Here is a 10,592-nt window from a genome sequence, read left to right as displayed (position 1 = left end):
TCTTTACTCTTACTTTACTCTTCTTTAAGCTCTTAGTCTTTCAGTCACAGTTGGTGATAAATGGGAATACCCAATTCTTTTGTACTTCCTTATGGAAACACTTTTATTTTATATTAATAAAATAACATTTATCTTTGAAAAAAAAATAGGTGTAATCAAATCCAGGAGCATTGAGAATGTCAAAACTCATAAAACTAAATCCATACTATAAGTGTAAGATATTTGATGATTCTGAAAGTTTGTACATATCAGTATGTTGGTTTAAATCCATATTAGTTATTAATTTACTATGTGAATTTAGTTTCTTCAAAAATTATAATTTATTTGCTTTTTCTTTAAATAAAAGAGTAATAAATAAATAATAAGAATAAAATATAATTATGATTTAAAAATTTTAAAAATAACGACCTAAGTAAATAATTTATAAATAATTTTTTAAATTAGTTCAATAATATTAAAAATTAAATACCTAATAAATTAATAAAGTGTTAAAAATATTTAGGGACAATACCTAAGTAAATAATTTTCAAACTTAATCAATGAACACCATATTAACATAAAAATTTTTTATTTATATTACTATAAAGATAAAAATTTAATTTTTTCTTATGCATATTACAGAAAAAAATTATTTTCAAAACAAAAAATAATTATTTACAAATGAACATAATTAAATATATGACAAAGATAATACCAGTATGTTTACTTTTATCAAATTGAATTCTATTAAATTATTAATTTAAATTCAATCTATTTAATTTTTAATTTCAAAAACATTTCATACATTGTTCTGTGTGCAAAAAAATTACATAAGCACTTTTTAATTGTCCAGTCATATCATTAATATATTCTTTTGCACTTTTTAAGCTATACAATATTCTAAATGTGAAGACTTTCAATTATTACTTTTAGTCATAATCTTACTTTATGATACTAATAATTTTTTTTTCTTCTAATTATAGCATCGTATACTATTTAACATAATAATAAATAAAATTCATAACATAAAATTGATATCATTGCAACTTTATTTAAAATTTAAATTAAATTTTAATAAATGGTATAATTTCTTTATACTTACTTAAGAGATTACCAGTTCGAATCTTTTATATTTAAAAAAAATAAACTTTAATAAATTATAAGTCGCTCAACTATTTTTTTTTTCCCTAACAAACAGCACTATTGTACAACCTGTTCCAACCAAAAACCACACAACTTCATCGAAAATCAATCATTTTTTCTTCCGAAGCCTAACTTTCATGTGAAACAAATAAATTATAATATTTTTATCGCCAAAACCAACAACAATCAACTTAAGACCAATTAGATGACAAAAATATTTAAGGTCCAATAAAAAAAAAGCCCACAATCTTAGTTAACAACATTAACCATTAATCAATTTCGCTTTATTAATCCCTTTCTATCAGCACCCAATATAGATTTTGACAGTTTACACATTTTGTTCTACTCCATCGAAATACACACCATTTCGTTTACCCATGTACATTCAACAGGTAAGGAACAAAAATTGCTTCCTCACGGTAGCAAAACCCTTTTATCAAATGAACTTCTTCAATATTGTGTTTTTCTTTTTTGTTCTTTTATTAATTTTACTTTTTAGTTTCGCGAGATTTTAAACAAAAGCAAGCAAAAAAGAATGATTACATACTAATTTACTCGATTATTCTTGTGTTTATTACTGTTACAAACATTTAATTAATTAAGAAAAAGTATCCCATTTTTGTGTTTAATATATCTTCACCCCAATTTTAGTTAACGAGAGTTGTCAACAGTAGCTCCCAGTGGTACTGAAGCCGATACTGTGATTGGAATCAGGAAACCCTAAATTGAGTCAATAGCATGCAGCAGGTAATAAAAATCCCTAGCTTCGGGGAATGTTCCTTTGAATCGCAATCTTCTTTCTATTATTTTCCCTCCTAATTTATGATATTCCATTTTTCGTCGTTGAAGGGAGGAGGATCCGACACGGAAGTGACATGGGAGGACCAGCAGAACATCAATAAGTTCGGAAGATTGAACAATCGCTTTCATGAGCTCGAGGATGAGATCAAAATCGCCAAGGTAACCATATTTTTTTGTTTCTTTTCATTTTTCTTTTCTATTTTTGTTTATTTAGCTCTGTTTTGAGTTTAGTTGTTAGTATATGAGTAGAATAAGCACTCAAATGCATCCTTATATTTTATAACTTGATGGTAGAAATGGATTGAAAGAACAAAAGAAATCATAGGATATGCATTGATTTACTTGTTTAGTTACAGGGTGGGGTTTTAGTTTATTCCTTAATCATCACTATAATAAGTTAGGAGCTAGGACCTTGCAGAATAAACCATCATTTTTATCGTTAAAGATTGATTAATTTGCTCAGAAAAATGGTCCCCCAATGACTACTAACTGTATTCCTAAAAGATTCTTCCACTTGATCAATCCACCCAAAGTAAGAACCAGTATGTCGGCAACCTAATATTTCCTCGGCCAGAATAGTTTTTTACTCAACCAAAATGGAACATATAAGGGTACTGCTGGAGTGTAATTATGGGCAAAATGCAGTTTACTTGTGACTCTGTTGGTTTTCATTTGGCAAGAATGTTATGAGTGACATAGTAGATACGAAACCTAGCTGGATTGATCAGTATCAATATCGACATTCAATACTATCCCTGGATAATGTACACCCTTGCAGAGAATACATTAATGATGAGTTTTATGGAGAACTAGGGGCCTAATTGAAAAAAGAGAAAAAAGAAAAATGGTTTAACATTTTGCCTACCCCTCAAACTCATTAACAATGAGCTAACATGCCGGTTTGTCCAATATTCAAAACTGAGAGCAACAGAGTCCTGAGTAATCGATTAGATTAGATGAAATGGTAGAGAGGAAAAATATATTCAATCTTATTACATTATATATCCTCTAAAATTAAGTATGTGGATGACTGGTTGTGACACTGTGTATATCAGATATGGAATTTATAAACTCCTCTGTTCTGCAAGTCCTGTCCTAGTTTGATTTTTGTAGCCATACAACCTTCTTGCAAAGGCAAGCCCCTGGTTGGCATGTTTTTGATGTTGTGATACAAATGCAAGGGATGATTTCTTCTACAGGAAACAAATGATAATTTGGAAGATGCGAGCAATGAGTTGATTCTCACAGATGAAGATGTGGTTCGGTTTCAAATAGGTGAGGTCTTTGCACATGTGCCAAAGGATGAAGTCGAGAATAGGATAGAAAACATGAAAGAGGTGACAAGCCAGAAACTGACAAAGCTTGACGAGGAGAAACAATCTGTGGTTGCTCAGATGGCTGAACTGAAGAAGATTTTGTATGGGAAGTTCAAGGACTCGATCAATCTTGAGGAGGATTAGTAGCCTTCTTGTTCATAGGTCTTTTTGGGTTGATTTGAACTCTATTGGACTTTCGGGAATTTTTCAATCAGATTGTCCCATGTTTTATTTCATATCATGTTTAGAGTATTTTCTTGGTTGTAATCTAGTGGAAATGGACCTCCTCTTCTGCATGTCTTTGGTTTCATTATTCTCTGTCATTTTCTTCTCTAGTTGATCGATCCTAAGGAAAATCTTTAATCACCTTTGTTGATTATGACTATGAAAAATCTGTCACTTTGGATAAGTAACAGCGAGAGCGGCATGTGTTTTAGTTGCATTACTCTTAAATCTTGCTGAGATAGAAGTGGCTGTCATTTGAAAAAATAAAATAAATCGTGTCGAGCATTGACTGGTACGTTTTTCAGACAAATAAAAGTTGTCGTTTCATTTCAGTAATTCAGTTGATTGATATGTTCAACAATTGGACTTGAACTCTTCCATTAACATGATAACTATCAAAAGATTGGGTTAGTTTTGTCTAATTATTCCAATCTTTGATGGATATATATTTTATATTTTCCATTGTTAGAAACTTAGAATTGTTCGCACTAAATTTTTCATGATTAAAAATAATAGCTTACCTTACTTTTGTGTATGCTGTTAACAATCAAATTTGAACGTGGGACAGTTGGGACCTTGTATAAAGTACTTAAATCTATTGTCACTAAGGTTACATTTGAAAAAGAAAGCGAGAGACAAAGACTAAGACTAAATTAAATTTCTGCATTGTATTTGATATAAAATATGTAGAGTTTAATTATGTCTTATATTATATTTGGTGTAGGAATGATTCACGACTATCTAGATTGCTACAAGTTTTTGTTGCTTAGTGATAATCAATCTGTATTCTGTGGGGTCAACAAAATGAAATAAGAGACTGGTAAAATAATAAAATAATAAATTAATTACAATTAAATTTTCATTATATATGAATTTTACTATCTTATTTTAAGAGCCCTGACACTAAATTTTTCACTTTACCAACAATCTTACTCCACAGGGACTTGATCAATTGAGATCATTGTACAAAACCAGACAGCGTAGATATAATTGTATAATGTTTTATCCGATGATTAACCAACTGACAAAGAAAAAATTCAGCAAGATAGAGCTATGTCTCTGTAAAGAATGCCAATAACGGAATGACGTATTTATCCTACGACTATGAAACAATACAATTCCAAAAATCATAGAAATTGAAATAAAACAATTGCGAGTTAAGATTCAAAGCCTCCAGATCTAACTTTACCCAAGCAATTGTACATGAATAAAGCTCAACATCATGGTAAAAACGCAAGACATGATGCTCACAGAGCTAGAACATAAAAACGGCAAAGATAATGGTAAATGATAGTTCACATATATAGACCTTCTGGCACCCCTTCTTTCTTCTTAAACATCACTTTATCTTTTGCCTTCTTAAAGTCAGCATGAGTCACCTGAACAAGAATGTATCAAACAAAAAACATACTCCAATAAGAATGAGAGGAATCATGAAACAAACGGGGACAAATGATGTTTCGTTTGATAAGTGATAAATCAAAATTGAACAAAAAGGCAAAAAATAGTGATTCATTAACTGTAACAACTTTCCTGTAAGGAAAATTGTAGGAACCCAAATCTCCAGTTTTGGTTGTTTTGTAATACAGAGTTCAAACAGTCTCTTTTATAGTGATAAAAGAATTTTACTAACAAGATAATACTACGAGAAAGGATAGAACAAGCTATCAGCAAATCTAAGATGAGTGGGGGGTGAGCAGTGAGGGTGGCAATGTCAGTGATGGTGAGGGTGAGTCGCGGCGGGGCAGAAGGAGAGGCAGTGGTGTTGAGGGTGAGGGTGAGGGTGAGGGTGAGGGTGAGGGCGAGGTGAGTTGTAGTGCTGATAGGGGATTGATGGGGAAATGAGGGTCAAGGTTAAGGGTAAAATTGGAAAAAACTGACTTACTGTTGATCATAAAAAATATTAATGGTAATAGTAGAATTAAAACTTATTATAAACGTTGAGAGTAAAATTAAATCGAACTAAATGTTAGCCGCAGTTTTACAGCTGTCTTAACCTCCATTTTTAATCTCCAACTGAACCTTCGATAGTGTAGGTTGCAAAAGAAAGAACGGTTTAAGCTTGGGAGTAAACAAACTATGCTACAGTTTACATATGCTTAATACAACCATGGTAAAATTGGCTAGTCAAGGCAAGCAACTTCACAGTTCCAAAAAGATAGACTAATTATATCAGACAGATGATAGAACCACAAATAGAGAGCTAACCTTCATTCGGCGTTCCCGTAGAGCAAGTAATCCAGCTTCAGTGCATATTGCCTTTATATCAGCTCCAGAAAATTCATCCTTAGTCATAACAAATTCCTCCAAGTTGACGTCATCGGCTAATGTCATCCTTGATGTGTGTATCTTTATTTCAAAGCATAAGAAGTCATTTAGTCATATGATCAAGCAAAATATGCATTCTAAGATATCACATATAATCAGCAGAAACATCTTTTTTCTATGTTGCTTTGACAAAAATAAGTCATGCTTACCTGGAAGATGCGTCTTCTTGTCTTAATATCAGGAAGAGGAAATTCTATCTTCCTGTCAATTCGACCAGGTCTTAGCAAAGCTGGATCAAGGCTCTCAATTCGGTTGGTTGCAAGAATCACTTTTACATCTCCTCTTGAATCAAAACCATCTAACTGGTTCAGCAACTCTAACATGGTTCTTTGAATTTCACGTTCTCCACCTGAGTGAGCATCGTATCTGTAAGCACATTAACACATAATCTCATGAATGTGAGAGATTTGTAGGAGATCAAAAAGCTAAAAAGCACAGGTATCCATGTGTCATACATTTCTAAGTCAAATCGTGAATGAAACATAACAAAACAGTAACAAGCTAGAGTTGGTTAGTCTTGCATAGGATGTAGAGATTCTCGAATTCTAATTGACTAATTCCCTCCAGAAGTTGGGTTTTCAAATACCTACCTCTTTGTACCAACAGCATCAATTTCATCAATGAATACAATAGATGGGGAAAGATCATCAGCAACCCTGAAAAGTTCCCTGACTAGCTTTGGACCATCTCCCAGGTATTTTTGTATCAATTCACTACCAACTACACGCAAGAATGTCGCTGATGTTGAGTTTGCTACAGCCTGAAGTCAGATAACACGTTACCTTAGACCTAAAATTATAGTGCATAATGTGCTTGTGCATTAAAAGCAATATAGATCGCATGAAAGGTAAAGGTCAGATAATGCCTATAATATCACACAGGTCAAACTACGTTTATGCTGAATATCACATGGCATATGAACTCCAATATTATCAAACCGACACACAAATTTTATCATAACATCTGAACACCAGTTCATTTTACAGAGATCATGAAATGAAATGCTAAAATTCCAAAAGAAATATTCTCTCCAGTGCCTATAAGCCAAAGATCAACAGCTAGCAAAGAACAAGATAATTTCCTGCAAGTAACATGCAAAGCAATGCCTAAAAACAAGGATTTACAAACTTGACAGAAGTCTCCTTTTGTGCATATATACATGGGAAAAAGTATTCCCAGGAATTCCATAGTATTGAATACTGATCCACAATGTAGCATGATAACATGTTCGGTTTAAAGGAAAGGGAGTTAAATGGAGAGGATAAGATACAAAGAGGAGATGCTCAAGCTCTATTCCATCAGCCTATGAGAACACAAATAAATACAAACCTTTGCAAGCAAGGTTTTCCCAGTTCCAGGTTCTCCATATAATATGACACCTTTAGGAGGTTTAATACCAATGTCTTCATATAACTCAGGGTGAGTCAATGGAAGCTCAACTGCTTCCTTAATTTCCTGTATCTGAGCATCCAAACCACCAATGTCAGCGTAGGATTCCAAAGGAGCCTTTTCAACCTTCATGACAGAGACCATTGGATCAACTTCATCTTGAAGAAGTCCAACAACAGAAAGAACCTGATGAAAAAAAAAAATTAAATAAATAAATCACATCTCCTGTACTTAAGCATATGAACTACAAGTCTACAACAAAGGAAGTATAACTCATATACCAAAAACAATTATGTTACATCAACTTCCACTCTTCCAAGTCATGTTACGTTCCTATCACTAAGCATTCTATTAGAAAAATTATCATATCTGGCAATCCAAGATTATACATCAAAAAGAAACTTGAAATATTTCCAGCAAGTTGTTAAAACATCAACAAGACATTACATTACACAATCTAATGATACACAAGGACATGTCCAATGTCTATTGCATCAAACATTAAAAATCGTTTCATACATGACTATTACTTCATGATAGAGTGAGCAAGTTATTGCTAATTCATTTTCATTCTACCCTAGGAAAATCAAAATTGCAATTATAAGTGCACATGACTTAGGCTTGGTTTGATAAAGCTTTTGGCTTGGTTTGATAAAGCTTTTACTTTTTGAAAGTGGCTTTTTTAAAGACAGCTTTTTAAAAGCTGCACTTGCATTTGGTAAAATGAAATTAAAAATGACTTTTAATAAGCACAAGCACCACAATTATGTTTGGTAAAACAGATTTTAAAAATTAAAAAAATTATAATAAACATATTTATAACGAAAAATAATTTCTTTTTTCAGATTCTTTAAAATTTCATATAATATTTTAAAATAAAAAATTCATAATAAACATAAACATAATAAATAAACTCTTTATTTTTTAACTTTAAATTTTATATAAATATCATAAAAATTTATTTTATCCTAAATTTATTTGTGTTGAAATTTGTGAAGATTAGGTTGAAAAATAAAGAATATATGAGGATTGTGTTAGAATTTGGTAAGCCTTAGTCAGCTTTGAAAAGCTTCCTCTCAGGTGAAGCACCCCTAACTTTTAAGAGCCGCAAGCACAAGCACTCGGACTTTTTAATTTACCAAAAGCAAAATGAGGTGCTTGTGCACCTCTTCGAAGAGTTTTACCAAACCAACCCTTAAATTAGTGACTTACACCACAGCTACCTTCACATTTCATAATAAGCAAGCATTACTGATTTGAACGTAAAAACAGCAATTATCTAAAACAAATCCTAGGGAGTCAATTTTCACAACAAAGAATAGCAAACCCCATAGCAACGGTCACAATAATTTTCATTACTCTCTAGAAAATCGAAATAGGTATATTGTTGATCTCAAAACCTAGACAATTTTGAGTACCAACTTAATTCTCAGGGAATAGCAACCAAAAACCAACGAAACCCTAGAGCCAATATCACACCGAGCTTCGATTACTCACTCGAAACAAAAACTACGAATCCAATAACCAAAAACCTAGACAATTGCGCAACTCAATATCACATGAAAGCAAAAAAAGTAAGCCAAATTTCACGAAATAGCAAACAAAACAAAAAAAATTGCAAAACCCTAACCTTATTATGCATCAAAATAGCGCAACCAGGCTCCAACTGATCTTTATCAACAAACGACAAGATCCCAACGTAATATTCAGGCCCGACCGAAGACGAAACAATGGCATGATTCTCGTCAATGAGCTCTTCAAGATTCCCAACGCTCATTGGAGAACCTCTGAGATCATCGACCTTTGATCTATCTTCTTCGGCCTTCTCTTCCTGAGGCTTCAGCCTCTCTTGGTTCGCAACGAACTCTTCCTCCATCAGCAGATAGTCCTTCACGCGCTCCAGCTTCAGCAATCGGAGTTTGCACTTCGTGTGAGGCGTCACAACCGGAAGGCGAGCCGCGGCCTCGGGTCCCTTCTGCTTCCGCTGCTTGCGGCCCACGCGGGCGGGAGGGGCCGCCGGCTCGAATTTCTTGTCCTTTTTGTCGTTGCCGTCCGGCTTACGATCACCCGGCATGCCCTGGCGGTTGAGGCCGCCCGGAGTTCCTTGCCCCATTAGATTGGTTTTGAGGGTTTTTGTTTTTTGGGTGGAAAAGGACGAAGCTGAGAGAAGAGAGTAGCGTGCCCAAAGAAGAAAATATGCTTTGAGTAACCAATGCAACTTTCTATTATTTATTTTCAATTGTTGTGGTAACTTCTTGTTTAAGCCAAAAAAATCTTTCAGGGAAACATTTCATGGTTCTGAAAATCGGACCGGACCGGTTGGTTCAACTGAGTTAATTGAGAACTGGTTATTAGGCCGGTTCGGTTGATCCCAAAAAACTAATCTGCAAAAAATCGATAAAAAAATTGGTCGAACCGGTGATTAATCGGTGAATCGGTCAAATCGGTCGGGTTTTTAACAGTTTTTTATAATGGATAAAAAAAACCAAGCCCAACCCACTTACAAGTTGACCCGGTAACCCAATTACCCTATCCCTTATGCAAACAGCGAGACTCAATTCCCTCATTCACCAGCCACCACACCTCAACCCTAATTTCTCTTCCAAGTTCCACCACACCAGTCTCATCTTCTTCTGCGATCTTCTCCCATATAGGTTCCATAATCCCACGCGCCAGAGAAGTCTGCTTGCTTCCTCTCTGCAACGATGTAGCTGCCGTTTGCTCATCTCGGTTTTCGGAGCACTGCACCACTGGTGTCGCAGATCAGATCTAGTGGAGTCGCGTTCATCATCTCCATCACTGCAACCGCCTTCCCTTTCCCTTCTACAGAGGTGTCAACCGTGACGCTTGATGATTGGATCTGTGACGGTTTAGAATTTCACAAATGAATTCTCGTTGCAAGTATAGTTTCTAAACCAACAATAATCCTTTCATACAAAAGATTGTTTGTCACAAGTAACAAACCCCTAAAATTAATAACCGAAGTATTCAAACCTCGGGTCGTTCTCCCTAGGAATTACAATAAAGTGTCTTGTTATTGGTTGTGAGTTATTTTTTGGGTTTTGATAAGAAACATGGAAGTTAAATGCTAAAAAGTAAACTAATGGCTACAAAGGTCTTGGCAAGGGTTGGTGGTCAAGGATCTCTATCCTAATCACTAACCACAATATGAGAATTGGCAAGGATTAATCTCATTAAATCATCCTCTAACTAGTAGTAAAGGAAAGTCAAATGAGCTATATCAATCATAGTCTATAAGCCCTAACTCTCCACTAATTCAATTAGTGAGAACTAGAGTCAATGGATCCCAATCATCAATTACTTGGACATTAGTAACTCAAGAGTTCCTAAGTTACCTTTCCAAGCCAAGAACATAAAACTCTACTCTAGAATCCAACCAAGCATTTTCTC

At 34.0% G+C, this 10,592-nt stretch overlaps 2 protein-coding genes across 3 annotated transcripts; one reads left to right on the top strand and one right to left on the bottom strand.

The window, feature by feature from the left end:
- The first annotated feature begins 1,424 nt into the window (after window positions 1–1,424).
- LOC107474029 (probable prefoldin subunit 4) lies at window positions 1,425–3,652 on the top strand. 2 transcript variants are annotated; one of them, XM_016093618.2, is made up of 4 exons: window positions 1,425–1,514; window positions 1,774–1,869; window positions 1,972–2,082; window positions 3,123–3,652. In XM_016093618.2, exons 2-4 carry the CDS (start codon window positions 1,861–1,863, stop codon window positions 3,381–3,383), a joined length of 381 nt encoding a protein of 126 aa, XP_015949104.1. In that variant the 5' UTR covers window positions 1,425–1,514; window positions 1,774–1,860; the 3' UTR covers window positions 3,384–3,652. The 2 variants fall into 2 exon arrangements, with proteins under 2 accessions (XP_015949104.1, XP_015949103.1); XM_016093617.3 differs by lacking the exon at window positions 1,425–1,514 and having other exon boundaries at window positions 1,568–1,869.
- Window positions 3,653–4,582: 930 nt separating this feature from the next.
- On the bottom strand, window positions 4,583–9,390 carry LOC107474028 (26S proteasome regulatory subunit 4 homolog A). The gene is made up of 6 exons (XM_016093616.2): window positions 8,812–9,390; window positions 7,122–7,367; window positions 6,383–6,552; window positions 5,942–6,158; window positions 5,673–5,813; window positions 4,583–4,843 (listed from the first exon to the last, which is right to left on the bottom strand). Exons 1-6 carry the CDS (start codon window positions 9,292–9,294, stop codon window positions 4,760–4,762), a joined length of 1,341 nt encoding a protein of 446 aa, XP_015949102.1. The 5' UTR covers window positions 9,295–9,390; the 3' UTR covers window positions 4,583–4,759.
- Window positions 9,391–10,592: the final 1,202 nt, after the last annotated feature.

Source organism: Arachis duranensis, chromosome 2, assembly GCF_000817695.3.
Source record: "Arachis duranensis cultivar V14167 chromosome 2, aradu.V14167.gnm2.J7QH, whole genome shotgun sequence".
Lineage (NCBI taxonomy): Eukaryota > Viridiplantae > Streptophyta > Magnoliopsida > Fabales > Fabaceae > Arachis > Arachis duranensis.
The sequence above is the reverse complement of the archived record's forward strand: the minus strand, read 5'-3'. Positions and strand labels throughout refer to the sequence as shown.

What these genes read in the sequence shown, in the direction of transcription:
- LOC107474029 (XM_016093618.2), top strand. An exon ending in ATGAGATCAAAATCGCCAAG is followed by an intron (nt 2,083 to 3,122) that starts GTAACCATATTT and finishes TTTCTTCTACAG; the next exon opens with GAAACAAATGATAATTTGGA.
- LOC107474028 (XM_016093616.2), bottom strand. Translation starts at nt 9,294, where the DNA reads ATGGGGCAAGGAACTCCGGGCGGCCTCAACCGCCAGGGCATGCCGGGT. An exon ending in GGAAAACCTTGCTTGCAAAG is followed by an intron (nt 6,553 to 7,121) that starts GTTTGTATTTAT and finishes ATCTGACTTCAG; the next exon opens with GCTGTAGCAAACTCAACATC. An exon ending in TACGGGAACGCCGAATGAAG is followed by an intron (nt 4,844 to 5,672) that starts GTTAGCTCTCTA and finishes ATTCTTGTTCAG; the next exon opens with GTGACTCATGCTGACTTTAA.